The sequence below is a fragment of the Myotis myotis genome, unplaced genomic scaffold (assembly GCF_014108235.1).
Source record: "Myotis myotis isolate mMyoMyo1 unplaced genomic scaffold, mMyoMyo1.p scaffold_m19_p_18, whole genome shotgun sequence".
NCBI lineage: Eukaryota > Metazoa > Chordata > Mammalia > Chiroptera > Vespertilionidae > Myotis > Myotis myotis.
Window position 1 is genome coordinate 20,564,036 of NW_023416322.1, and position 15,069 is coordinate 20,579,104.

Genomic DNA, 15,069 nt, shown 5'->3' on the forward strand with positions numbered 1-15,069 from the left:
AGAGCAGTTTTAGGTTCACAATAAAATCGAGAGGAAGGTACAAAGATTTCCCACGTACCTCCATACCCCACACATGTAGAGCTTCCTCCTTTATTAATATCACTTATCAGAATGGTACATTTTTTTTTTTTTAACCAAGGATGAACCTACATTGAGATATCAGAACCACCCAAGTTCCTAGTTTACCTCAGGGTTGACTCTTGGTGTTGTACATTCTCTGGGTTTGGATAAATGTATAAAAATAGTACTGAAAATCAGATTCACACATGACCTTTGCAAAGATTATTGGACAGCAGTGAAAGGGATAACATAAATGTCTAAAACACAAACAGCTTACACTAATAACACTTTTTTTTGGTGAAAATAAAAGGAAAACTTGTAAATGTATCGCTTCTGTATCATTCAGTTACTTTGATACAGTAGCTTCCCAGGTTTTCCAGTTTGTTACCCATGCAGCTACCTTTACCCCAGCCTGCCAGAACATTCGATGAAGTGCTTACACATTCATAGACTGAGACGCCAAGAATTCAGTTGGGTTCTCTCATTGCTCCAAGCAGATTTCTGCCCTCTCAGCCATGACAGCTCAGGCTGGGCTTTGAATACTGATGGCAAGCCCTTCTATTATTAATCAGGGATTTGTATGAATTAATTTAAGAACATGAGGGAGATGAGAGCTTAAAATGAGAATTAAACTTAACGTCCTAAATAAGATAAATGATACTGCTTAATGATATTTAATGCTCTAGCAAATAAAACAGCAACTTGGTAAGCCTTGCTGGTGGACTAAAAGTATATAACTTCAAAGTTAAGTTGCTAACTAAATATTTTTAACCCCTTTATCAGAAAAATGGCATTTCTCTATAATAGGTTGGGGAACAATTACAGCTTTGAGAGGACATCCCATTCTTTGTGTTTATGTGATATTTGAACTTGAGATATTTCACTACTGATTGCCTAAGATTTTTTGGGATGGTGTAGGACTGTATTTAAAGTGTTTATCCAGCAGATTCAACTCAATTTTAGTCTTGCCCTTAGATGACTAAAAATTATTACACTTAAAATTTGCTATGAGCACATAAATAAATTTAATTATAGTCATGAAATATGCTACATTTGCATTCCCACATATTTGAAATAAGCACAATTAGTATATTGCCTGAAATGCATATTTGGATCTGTAACTATTATAGCACATGAACATATGTAAGTTGCCTTTTAAATAAAATATTAATATTTCATAATTAAGTTATTTTATTATGTATAAGTATAGTTCCTGATATATATCGTTTTCTTATTCAAGTTGTAATTATAACTACTAGAGCAGGGCATATACTTCTAATTTGAGAAAGTTACATGGTGTTGCCTACTGATACAGTAATTAGGAGATTGTCTATATGATATATAGTGGAAAAAGTTTTGTAGTTATATTTATTCGGGAAGCTATCCTCATATCAAATGTTTAAGGTCCGAGCTTATAGCATCATGGTGCTATGTGTACTCATTTCTTATTTAAATTGTAACTTTTATTACATTTTTTAACCATTTGCAGAAATATGTGGAAATTGAGGTAGGCAATATGAAAAGAAATGTAGAAAAGTATATCTGAAAGCCTAATAATTTTTTAATGGTGATTCAGTTTGTATCATCGAGCCAAATATTTACAGTTTTTCAAAAATATATTTCTTTTAAGAGTAACAAATTATTTAAATAATTTGTAAAGTATGTGTGATGTGAGCAGAATATTTTTTATCAGTCGTCAGATACAAATTACATCTGCATAATTCTTGTCATGCACATTATTTCTCAGATCAGTACCATAGAGAATATACATTAAATGCATGCTTATTGATTATATTTAAATAACATTTTAAATCTTTACATTAATTTAAATTTTTAGGATCACTGTAGCAATATACCAACACTTGAACAAAATAGATTACAGTATTCCAATGCTAGCTACCATTGGTTCCCCCAAAAGCATTCATACAATTAATTGGCTTTCTGTAGATTCTTATCTAGTGCACCCCCAATATCCCCTTTATTGAGCTATTTTTTTAGTTAAATTCTTTCCTTTCTATCCTTTTGAAGGTATAATTGTTATACCATTTTCCATATATGTTTATTGATCCTTTCAAATATTTTGAGGGAGATCATCTTTCTCTTGACTCCATTTCTTTACTTTCTCGCTTTGTTCCAAATCTGTGGCACATATCTAACACTTAATTATGAAACATTTTAAACATATAGAAAAGTTGAAAGAATTTTACAGTGAATGTCTATATTCCTACTACCTAGATTCTATCACTAATGTGCTTGTTTTATCAATATTTACCTATCTCGCTATTCAGCCATCAATCATATTTTGCTGCATTTTTATCAGAGTATTTTGCAGACAATATACTTCCTTCTAAGTCAGCGGTTCTCAATCTGTGGGTCGCGACCCCTTTGGGGGGTCGAATGACCCTTTTACAGGGGTTGTCTAAGACCATTGGAAACCACATATATAATTACATATTGTTTTTGTGATTAATCACTGTGCTTTAATTATGTTCAATTTGTAACAATGAAATTGGGGGTCACCACAACATGAGGAACTGTGGTAAAGGGTCGCAGCATTAGGAAGGTTGAGAACCACTGTTCTAAATGCTTCTGCATACATATCATTAATTAGAGTTCAGTATTTAGTTTTTCTTTAAAGATAACATTTATATACAATAACATTTATATACGATGCACAATTCTTAAGTGTACATTCCATTATTTTTGACAAATGCATGTACCTGTATAACTGAAACTCCCATCAAGATGAGACCTTTAGTGTCACCCCAGAAAATTCCCTCATGCTCTTTCCCAGGTGGTTCTAGCTCCTTATTCCTCAAAGGTAACAGCTGTTCTGATAATTGTTCTACTATAGATTGGTTCTGCTCTTCTCAAACTTTATACAAATGGAATTCTAATGTACTTTTTTTTTTGTATGAGTCTACTTTTATTTATCATAATATTTTTGGGATTCATCCATATTGTTGTATAGATCAGTACTTCCTTTATATTGCTGAGCAATATTCCATCATATGAATACATTATAATTTATCTGTTGTTTTATAATGAACATCTGAGCTGTTTTCATGGCAACTTATTTTTGCTGTTATTACTTATTTTACACAGGATGAAGTCATATCTCCCTTGCTTATTCCTTCACTCTTACATCACTAACATTATGGTGGTTTAGGTTGGAGTTCTCACTGTAGCAACTTATATACAGTAGCAGCAGAAAAGGGGAGAAGTTAGGGATGGAGTAGAGGACACAGTCATTACATGTTATTGGTACTAAAGTCAATCTCTACTACAATTGTACATTGAAATTCAGTTTTTCAAGTTTATCTGTTTGCAGTATTTCATTTGCTAATTAGACAGTACTCTATTTTACCATCTTTGATACAGTGGCAAGGTGACACGTCTTATAAATTTAAACATGTTTTTGTCTACTGTGTGTATGGTGTACATGCTTTGTATCTAGTCTCCAAATGCCATAAAAGCATCAAGACTTGTTTTATAATACAGTCTCTTCATTTAATTTGTGATATCCCAAAGAAAATATAATTTTTTAAAAATTACGTGGTTTGAGGACAAGTAACTAAGGATATCAAAGAAGCATTTAAAATATTAAAACCCACTCAGTATTTTCCAGAAGATGTGAAAGTAATACCACTTAATAGGTTAGCTGCCACCCTGCACTTTTGAAGCACTTTAGAGTCATTCATCTGTCTGAGGTAGGACAGTATTAGTACCTTTGCTTGGTTAATAAATGAGAACTCCCTGCCACCACCCTCCCCGGGTTTTACTGTATTTGAATTCCAGAATTTATCTAGAGCGCTCCAAACAGTGCTTGTGTGGTCTTCTGGTGTCCTAACAAAGGTTCCTTTTAAAAATGGCCTTCCTCCCTTATCTCCTGAATACTTCTGGGATTTTTTTTTTTTTTTTTTTTTTTGCAGAAGAGTTGTTAAAACTAGATACAAAGAATTGTTCTTTTTTGTGGTAGCAGTAAAAATAAATTTAACTTGAAAATTTGTAAGAGATTATATCATTCATAGAAGATTTGAATAAAAGTTATATATAAAAATAGGTGAAACGCTTCATAAATGTGGATAAAGTCTTTAAACAGAACTTTAATGTGCACCTAATTCATGTTTTTCTTGAGAAAAGGGGAAGAAACCATGGGTGTTGAGTTTCTGATTTTGTCATAAATGGCTATGAGGATGGTGTCTCTGCAGATTATTGCTTATCTTATTATTTGAACTGATAGCTTAAATTAGAGCATGTTTATGGGAACTTTATTATTTGAATAAGTAAAGTGTCATCCCATTCAGACACCTGGCTGTGCTAGTCTTTGTTCATTTAAATACAAAACATTTTTAAAGCAAAAATTCCAAGCCTGGTTATTTTATCTATGCTTATTTACAAGTATATTTGATCTGGTTCTTGTTTTTGAGCTTCTTAATACTGCATAAAAATATTAATCATTAGTAGTCTTAATGTAGATATCTTCAGCACTTCTACAGAAAGTCATTGTCAGAATTCATTCCAATTCAAGGTTAATTAGTGTACCATTAAAATAATGTGTTACCAAAATTAATTACATTGCAGGTCAAGCAATGTGTTAAAAAGCATAGTGTAAGTGTCTGAGAGCACATCATCCTCCTTAAAACATTGCTGTACAGTGCCGCCCTGCTGGAAAATATATCCAAAGTGGATATCACTACTGAGGTCCAGTCATAGGTGTTCCCCCTAAAGTAAATTTTTGGCACCACATATGGGAAATTTAAAATATAACTCCCATTAACAGTAAAATGTGTTGCTTGTCTGCTTTCCCATCGGAACAGCTAAGGACTTGTATTTTATTATTAATCGATGTAACCCTACTGGGTTAATTCTAAGGAGAAATTAGGAACATAGTGGAGAATAGAAATTAACTTGTGGTAAAAGTACTAGATATATTAATATTATGTTTTCTTACTTAACTGGTTGGTAGTTGTGGTAGGTGCCCTGTGAAAGTGTATCACACATCATTTTAACTATGTAGTAATTCTTGTTAATAGTTTAACTTAATAGCCATAAAATGTACACTTAAAGTTAGAACTAAATATGATAGAGACTTTGAAATTTTATATGATTCTTTTAACGTAAAAGCTGTAAAACAATTACATTGAACAAAAGGGTATTTTCTATATTGGTATTTGTTCTGAGAGTCTTATTAGGATATCTAATTATTCATACGGAGAGTTTTGAAATTAGTGCCTTGTTAACAGCAGGTCATTAGAGTTACAGAAATTTTAACATAGGAAACTCTGTTCTCTACTTAACAGAACATTTTTTTACTTGGCTTGCAGAATTGTCTCCATTTAAAAAAAGTTCTCAGTGGGCTCTGAACAAAATAGTTTTGCTGCTACAACAAATTTTGAGTAATTTGCCCATATGTTTTAATATTCTGCTTCCCTTCCTGTTTGGCTTTTGAGTAAGCCTATTGGAAAACATATTGACAAGTAAATAAAAATAAGTTGAGCAAAAGAAAGAAAAGGCAAAGAACAATTTGTAGGGAAGAAGTTGTCTTTATTTTTTGTTGTTTTTTCAAGAATGGATCCAAGTTTAATTAGTTGAACTAATAGGTGCTTGAATAGGTGCTGGAAGATAAAGAGAGTAAGTGGGTTTAGAAAAGCTTTCTTGAAAGGTGCTTTTTCCTTTAAAACCATCTTTATCCCACTTTGTCCTACTTAAATCTTTTCTAAAATGACATAAAGCAGGGATTTCAACTTAATGTGGAAACACATTCCAGTTCTTAAAAATGACAACATCACTACCACCCTCAGAAGGTAGTGTTAAGCCATACATCACTCACTGCTTCCAAGAAGCCCTTAGTTGTTGGGGTTTTGTTTATTCATTGGATCAAGTAGCTTCTTTCATTAACTAAACCAAGATTTTCTGATGGTGCAGAATAGAATTAACACATTGGTAGTAACCCTGAGTCTTTGGTAGACAACAGTTAAAGTAGTGTTTTATACTTTCTCCCCTAACAGTTAATCATCTGTTCTCTTTTACAAGTGAGTTTCACAGTCAACGTTTGAAACTAGAGAACCAAGTAAACAATACTAGTATTTTTGAGATATTTAAGAGTGTAAATTTGGACTATTAAGAGGAAATGCTTACTTTCAAACTGATTAAATTTTCTTACACTTTAAGGAATAAACTAGCATATTTAGATATAGTACACTTAGATTATGTTTTCTGCCTACGTTTTAGTACTCATTTTTTTATCCAATAGACTTCTTTCACCAGAAGTGGTGAATGTGATAATTAAAGTAGTACTTTAAAATTTTCAAAGAATTATCTTGCAGCTCACTCATTCAACAAATATTACCCTTATTTTCATTCTATAGGGGGGAGATTGATCAGGCTGACATAAGTCATTGGGCTAGAAGTAGAACTCAGGATTGCCCGTTGATTCTGAAAAGATTACTGCCTTTCCCATAGAGTATTTTATATAATCATCCTTAGAATAATTAACCCAGTTTTACTTATTACTTTGTCTTTCTTAAAACATTATATCTTTTATATGGCCTCACAGCTATATTAACAAATTTATTTCTCTTTTTCTATGTTTTAGGGCAGAGCTCTACTCCATTGGGCATGTGATCGAGGACATAAGGAACTAGTCACAGTCTTGCTACAATACAGAGCTGATATTAACTCTCAGGTAAGAGTGATTGATGAAGGGGGAGCTTGTTTAAAAAATTGAGGTCAAATCCACTTAACATAAAATTTATGATTAACTATTGTACAGTGTACAGTTCAGTGGCATTAGTTAATTTAACAGTGTTATAAAACCATCACTACTCTCTTATTCCACATTTTCATCACCCAAAAGGAAACATTGTGCCCATTAAACAGTCACTACCTACATCCCATCAGTGTATTTCTGGGCTGTTCAGTACCATTGCTCTGTTTTTCTGTTCATGTACTTGTGCTGTGCTTTTTATAGTATTATAGCTTCGAAATATGTTTTCATATCTTTTAGGATAAATTCCTTCCCTACTTGTTCAGAATTTTTCCTGGTATGTTTGCTTTATTTTCCTGTGAACTCTGAAATCATCTTTCAAACCCTTGCTTCTTCCCCCAAGCAACACCGCTATCACTAAGTTTTAAAAAACATGAGAAATAAATAATTGGTGCACTCGTGTCTTTTATTTGGTTTGGATTGTTAGGGTATATTTTTTAAATTATTTTCGTTTTTCAATTACAGTTGACATTCAATATTTTATATTTGTTTCAGATGTACAGCATAGTGGTTAAAACAATTATATAATTTATGAAGTGATCTTCCTGATAACTCTACTTCCCACCTGGCACCATAGGTGGTAATTACAATCTTATTGACTATTTTCCCTATGCTATACTTTGCATCCTGTGACTATTTTGTAACTTCTTACTCCCTTTACCTTTTTCACCCATCCCCACACCTCCCTCCCATCTGGCAACCTTCAGTTTGTTCTGTTTTGTTTGTTCATTTATTTTATTCTTTAGATTTCACTTATAAATGAAATTATATGGTATTTTGTCTTCCTCTGTCTGACTTATTTCACTTAGCACAATACCCTGTAAGGTCCATCCATATTGTTGCAAATGGCAAGGTTTCATTCTTTTTTATGGCTGAGTAATATTCCATTGTATATATGTACCACATTTTCTTTATCCAATCATCTGTTGATAGACACTTGGGTTGCTTCCGTGTCTTAGCTATTGTAAATAACGCTACAAAATGAGGATAGTGGTGCATTTATCTTTTGACTTAGTATTTTTAATTTCTTCAGAGTATTTGGAGGGAAATGTCCCCAAGTTAGGCAGAGCCTGAGGTTTTTGCTTGTGGGTTTCCTGTATTCTATTTGTTTGGGTAATATAAGGCAGACAAGCCAAAAACTACCTTATGTAGCTTTATAGAACACTCTTTACTGAATATCAATTTTAATGTAAAGTAAAAGTTTCATGTAGGTTTTTAGAATGGATCAGTTAGGACTATGTACCTGGCCAATGTTTTCTTTTTTCTCTTTGTATTCACATGACCACTTTATATTGATCCTAGTTTTGATTTCCCTTTGTTATTGACAATCCTAAGTCATGTGATCTAGTTTCAGTTAGGGAATGCTCTGCTTTTGTCATTTTGGGTTGCTAACATGCTTCCAAGTCATGGCGGACTTTTGGAAATTAGCTCTCAGAATAGCTTTTTCCCCTTGTAATTTCTTCGTTGGTTTCAATTTTGAAAATATAGATAATACAAACATAATAAATGGAAGTAAAGGTTCATCTCTCTCATGACTCAGTCTTTCTTAAACAACATTATTATTGACTGGCCTACTGGCTGCCAAAAAAGAAAATCAATTTTATTAGAAATACTTGCTTGACCACAGATCTTGGTTACTAACCACCTGAGACAGGCTGATGTTATCAACTATCTGAAGACTAATTTGTACTATTTGCCTGAAACCGAGTAGTAATTAGAGATATGTCACAGTCTACTCTGTGTTTTCCTGTCACTTTTACCCTTCATATACTTTATTGCCCTGCAGTTTCTATATTCTGATGGAATTGGAACTTTTAATTTTATTTCTAAGAAAGATCCTTTATAGATTTCAATTTTTATCTAGCAATATTGTGAACATTGTCTTTTCCATTGCTTCGTACTGACTTTTAGTTCAACTCTGGAAGCTAAGTTCTTAACCACATTTGAGATAAGACAGAAGTTAAATACGCACACATATACCCTGCAGACCTCTTGAGTAACTTTGATCTTTCAAGCCTTGGAGAAAGACTGAAGCTACTCCCAAAGCACATTAAAAAGTATTTGAATGTTGAAGACTTACTGCTATGTTTTCTCAGATTTACTGTAAAGTAAAATTAAGGAAATAAGCAGGATAGAAGGAGGAGTAGGAGCATTGGTCATGAGGTGTCTACACTATGCACTGGGTGTTAGGAAATTCAAAAGGAAGTTATTTTGTTTGAGTGGTACTGAAACATTTAAGGACTCTGTGATTTATAAATTTCATAAACTTATGGTTAGTGTAATGGCATAGAGCAACACAGCCTCTCTGTGAATACCTTGGTGACCATCTGTGTGTTGTAAAAGATTTCAAAAACATGAGATGTTACCTAGATTTATTGTAGTGATTATTTCATAATCTATACAAATATCATTATGTCGTACACCTGAAACTAATATAATGTTATATGTCAATTATCTAATCTAATAAAAGACAAACATGCAAATTGACTGTACCTTTGCTACTCCTTAAGCCACACCCACCAGCCAATCAGAGCAACTATATGCAAATTAACCCAACCAAGATGGTGCCTGGCAGCCACAGAGCTGAAGTGAGCAGGAGGCTTTGTTGCTCCAGTGATGGAGGAAGCCAAGCTTCTCGGCCGGCTCTGAGCTCCACTGAAGGCAACAAAGTTTCAATTATAGAAGATAAATAAACCCCAGATACCTGCTTTGAGCCGGCCGTGGCCACGGAGCTGGAGCAAGCAGGAGCCGGCTCTGAGCTCCACTGAAGGCAACAAAGTTTCAGTTATAGAAGGTAAATAAATCCCAGAATAAAAAAGAAAAAAAGGAGAGTCTGGGAGCTTCCGTCGCTGGGGGGCTTGGCCAGCCTGAAAACAGCCCTCAGCCCCTCACCCAGACTGGCCAGGCACCCCAATGGACCACCCACCCTGAAGGGGGTGTGGCCAGCCTGAAAACAGCCATCAGCCCCTCACCCAGGCTGGCCAAACCTCCATGGAGTGAGGGTCCCCACTGGGGGGCAGGGGGGGGGGGGGCTTGACCAGCCTGCAAACAGCCATCAGTCCCTCACCCAGGCTGGCCAAGTACCCCAGTGGGGACTCCCACCCTGAAGGGGGTGTGACCAGCCTGCAAACACCCATTAGCCCCTCACCCAGGCTGGCCAGGCACCCCAGCGGGACCCCCACCCTGATCTGGGACACCCTTCAGGACAAACCAGCCTGCCCCCACCCGTGCACCAGGCCTCTATCCTATATAATAAAAGTGTAATATGCAAACTGACCCTAACAGCAGAAAGACTGGGAATGACTGGTCACTATGACACACACTGACCACCAGGGGGCAGATGCTCAATGCAGGAGCTGGCCCCTGGTGATCAGTGCGCTCCCACAGGGGGAGCTCTGCTCAGCCACAAGCCAGGCTGACGACTGCCAGTACCACGGTGGTGGTAGGAGCCTCTCCTGCCTCCTCAGCAGCGCTAAGGATGTCCGACTGCAGCTTAGGCCTGCTCCCTGCTGGCAAGTGGACATCCCCCGAGGGCTCCTGGGCTGCCAGAGTGATGTCTGACTGCCAGCTTAGGCCCAATTCCCCAGGGAGCGAGCCCAAACCAGCAGGTGTTCATCCCCTAAGGGGTCCCAGACTGAGAGAGGGCACAGGCCAGGCTGAGGGACCCCCTGAGTGCACAAATTTTTGTGCACTGGGCCTCTAGTCCTATATAATAAAAGGCTAATATGCAAATCAACCAAACGGCAGAATGACCAGTTGCTATGACACCCACTGACCACCAGGGGGCAGATGCTTAATGCAGGAGCTGCCCCGTGGTGGTCAGTGCACTCCCACAGGGGGAGTACCGCTCAGCCAGAAGCTGGGCTCACAGCTGGAGATGACAGCTTAAGCCGTCAGACATTTCTCTACCCTCCTGCATGAATTTTGTGCACTGGGCCTCTAGTACCTCTATAAAAAAGAATACTTGTGGAATGAAAGAATAAATGAATGAATCTGATAAAAAATAAATTCCATATAGTTTCATGAAATGAATAGAAAATATTTTAAAAATTAAAAAATGGGATAATGACAATTCTAGATTTTACCTAGCTCTTGGGCGGCTTAAAATGATGACATTAGATCCTCACTTTAAGGCTGTCCTGCTGTTCCTGCTAAATCTACTCCTCCCAAGTCCACCAAGCATGTTGCTGCCAACAGCCTTCCCAAGACTGCTGCTGCTGTGTCACTGAGCTTGTCAAAACTCTCTAATGACTGCACAGTCTATAGGATAACTTGCAAGTTCTGTGGATTTAGATTCAGAGTTCTCCATCATCTGAAGAAAACAAATCACAAGATGGTATAAAGTAGTAAACAAAACCATCTGTAACCCATTACATGAGGAGGTTGTTGACATAAAACAGTTCTTTAATATTTACTAGGTATCAAGTATTTTATGTGTACTAGTGTTATCTCTTTTAGCCATCACATCCATCCAACTTAGGTATATTATTTTCTGTGTTTTACTGATGAAGAAACAGGAGCTTTGAGAAGTCATGGAGCTATTAACACATTGCGTACCGCATAGAAATCTCTAAGACATACGCCAGGGACCGCACGTTTTTGGGCAAACTACACGTTATTTAAATCATCATAATGCACTTTAGGTAGTGTTTTTCTATAATTATAACATTTTTAATTACAAAAACAATTAAACAAAGTTCCCAGTACTTTTTTTTTCTTAATTAAATCTTCATTGTTCAGATTATTACATTTGTTCCTCTTTTTTCTCCCCATAACTCCCCTCCTCCCAGTTCCCGCCCCACCATCCGCCCTCACTCCCCACTGTCCTCATCCATAGGTGCACGATTTTTGTCCAGTCTCTTCCCGCATCTCCCACACCCCTTTCCCCCCCAAGAATAGTCAGTCCATTCCCTTTCTATGTCCCTGATTCTATTATGATCACCAGATTATTTATTCACTTGATTCTTAGATTCACTTGTTGATAGATGCATGTTTGTTGTTCATAATTTGTATCTTTACCTTTTTCTTCTTCTTCCTCTTCTTAAAGGATACCTTTCAGCATTTCATATAATCCTGGTTTGGTGGTGATGAACTCCTTTAGCTTTTCCTTATCTGTGAAGCTCTTTATCTGACCTTCAGTTCTGAATGATAGCTTTGCTGGATAAAGTAATCTTGGTTGTAGGTTCTTGGTATTCATCACTTTGAATATTTCTTGCCATTGCCTTCTGGCCTGCAAAGTTTCTGTTGAGAAATCAGCTGACAGTCGTATGGGTACTCCCTTGTAGGTAACTGAGTTTCTTTCTCTTGCTACTCTTAAGAGTCTCTCTTTGTCTTTTGCTCTTGGCATTTTAATTATGATGTGTCTTGGTGTGTCCTCTTTGGATTCCTTTTGTTTGGGGTTCTCTGTGCTTCCTGGACTTGTAAGTCTATTTCTTTCACCAGGTAGGGGAAGTTTTCTGTCATTATTTCTTCAAATAGGTTTTCAATATCTTGCTATCTCTCATCTTCTGGCACCCCTATAATTCTGATGTTGGTACGCTTGAAACTGTCCCAGAGGCTCCTTACACTATCTTCGTATTTTCGGATTCTTTTTTCATTTTGCTTTTCCGGTTGGGTGTTTTTAGCTTCTTCGCATTTCAAATCTTTGCCTTGATTCTTGCACTTCTCTGGTCTGCTGTTGGGAGTCTGTATAATATTCGTTATTTCAGTCCGTGTATGTTTAATTTCTAGTTGGTTCTTTATCATAACATCGAGGGTCTCATTAGATTTGTTGAGGATCTCATTAAGTTTATCAGCGGCTTCTAGACAGTTCTTAAGAGACCTTAAAAGTGTGGTTCTGAACTGAATATCCTCCATTGACAGTTTTGTCCTGTTTCTTTGTCTCTGCATTTTTTTATGCTTTCTTGGTGCACCCCCTAGTGGTCTTTGTGTGCAGTCCTCCTGTAGTTAAGCCTTGATTGTTGTAGTTAATACTAGGGGGATTTGACCTCCAGGCCAGCTGGCTGTGAGAATCAGCTGTGTCTGCAGTGGGAAAACTTCTGTCCTCTAGGGAGGTGCTAATCTAGCCTTTGCCTGAGGCTATCTGGCAAATGGCTCTGCGCAGGGCTTGGGCGGGGTGGGTGGGTCACTCGGGCTCGGGATCAACAGGGTGGGCCGGAGAGAGCAGTTATGGCGGCTCTCAGTTCCGTCCCCAGGGGCTCTGCCTCTCAGAGTCCCAGCAACTGCTGCAAACCTCGGAGAGAAAGCTGCCTTCAAGTTCCGACTGAAGCCAGACAGTCCTGCTTCTCCCGTTTGAGTCTGGGTCCCTAGAGACTCGCCCGGATCTGGAGCTCAGAATCTGAGACTCCCTCCCGATTGAAAGCACCAACTGCGCCCTCCGCCGCCAGCCCACTCCGCGCACACTCCGCACCTGAGTATTTCACTTCAGCACTGCGCCTCCTCTGAGTCTTGGTATGATATTCTCTTTCCTCCTAGTTGTAGAATTTCCACTCAGCCAGCCTTCCTGTGGTTCTGGATGATGTCCGTTCCGTCTTTTAGGTGTGTTTTGATTTGGTTGTTCAAGGCAGCAATCTCCAGCGTTAACCTATGCCGCCATCTTGGTTCCCCTAGTACTTTTTTAACGTATGGTACTGCGTAAAACATTTTCCTCTATGAAGAAGGACCAAACAAAATTTACATAAGTATCTAGATTCGCTTTTTCCATGGGCGTGAAAAACGAGAACACTCGTGAGCGGTCCTTAATAGATTGCGCACGAAACACGAGAAAACCCCTGAGCGGTACGAAATGTGTTAAGTGACAACAATCTAAATTTGAACATGCCATTCTGATTCCAAAGCCCAAGCTGTTAACCTCTCCACTGTGAATTTTTAGTACATTTTGTCTGATTTTTATCTTTTCTACTTACACATATATAACATTTTAAAGATATTTGGTACAATATTGTATATAGAGTAGTTTTCCTTCACTACTTAAAACTAGAGGCTCGGTGCATTAATTCATGCATGGGTGGGGCCTCTTGGCCTGTCCGGCAATCAGGGTCATTGGGGCCATCTCACCCAGTCTTGATCGGGCCCAGCTGGCCAGGGGGAGGGACCATGGGAGGTTGGCTGTGGTAGCGCACTGACTACCAGGGGCAGCTCCTGTGTTGAGTGTCTGCCCTGTGGTGATCAGTGCGCATCATAGCAACTGGTCGTAATGGTTGCTTAGGCTTTTATATCCTATATAATAAAAGGGTAATATGCAAATCAAACAGCGGAACAACCGGTCACCATGACGCGCACTGACCACCAGTAGGCAGACATTCAATGCAGGAGCTGCCCCCTGGTGGTCAGTGCACTCCCACAGGGGGAGTGCCTCTCAGCCAGAAGCTGGGCTCACGGCTGGCCAGCACAGCTGCTGTGGCAGGAACCTCTCCTGCCTCCACGGCAGCGCTAAGGACCCCTCAGGGGTGTCGATTGCCAGTGGGGAGTGGGCCGAAGCTGGCTGTCGGACATCTCCCAAGGGGTTCCGGACTGCAAGAGGATGCAGGCCGGGCTGAGGGATTCCCTCCCCTATAGCTGTGCGCGCGCCGCCCCCCCCCCCCCCCCCAGTGCACGAATGTCATGCACCGTGCCTCTAGTATATAGATAATGGAGATATAAAACACATTCATTGAGGTACATGCAGTACAAAAATCTTAAGGATATAACAATGTATTTATATATAATTTTATTTGCCACAGTTTTAATGAAAAGTAATATATACATGGGATCATTTTATGTATGTATATGTATATGCAACTACCACACATATCAAATTAGAATATTTCCAGAACACCAACATTGTTTGTCTTCTTAATCTTCTTCCTATCAACATCAATCCTTCCACCACCCACTCTGAGATGACTATTATTCTGATTTCTCTCACCACCAATTAATTAATTAGTTCTGCCTCCTCTTAAAATTCAAATATTTTAAATCATATAATGTATATTCTTTTGGAACAGGCTTATTATGCTCAATATAACATTTGTGACAGTCATCCATGTTGTTACATATATTATTTGTTCCCTTATTTTTGACTGCTGTGTAACATTTCATTGCAAGCATATACCACAATTTATCCATTCTCCTGTTGATAGACATTTAGTTTTTAAGGTTTTTTTCCCTTTGGCTATAATGAATAAAGTACCTGTGAACATTCTTCAGGACGGACATATACAGACATATTTCGTTTCTCTTGTGTCTTGCTCAGGAGTAGA

At 37.9% G+C, this 15,069-nt stretch overlaps 1 protein-coding gene across 3 annotated transcripts in view; it reads left to right on the forward strand.

Annotated features, from left to right (window-relative positions):
- ACBD6 (acyl-CoA binding domain containing 6) overlaps nucleotides 1-15,069 on the forward strand; it is a 131,206-nt gene that overhangs the window by 65,703 nt on the left and 50,434 nt on the right. For all 3 annotated transcript variants that reach the window (XM_036343175.1, XM_036343177.1, XM_036343178.1), the window contains one exon: nucleotides 6,659-6,748. In XM_036343175.1, coding sequence (XP_036199068.1) covers nucleotides 6,659-6,748 — 90 coding nt within the window. The remainder of the gene's footprint in view (nucleotides 1-6,658; nucleotides 6,749-15,069) is intronic.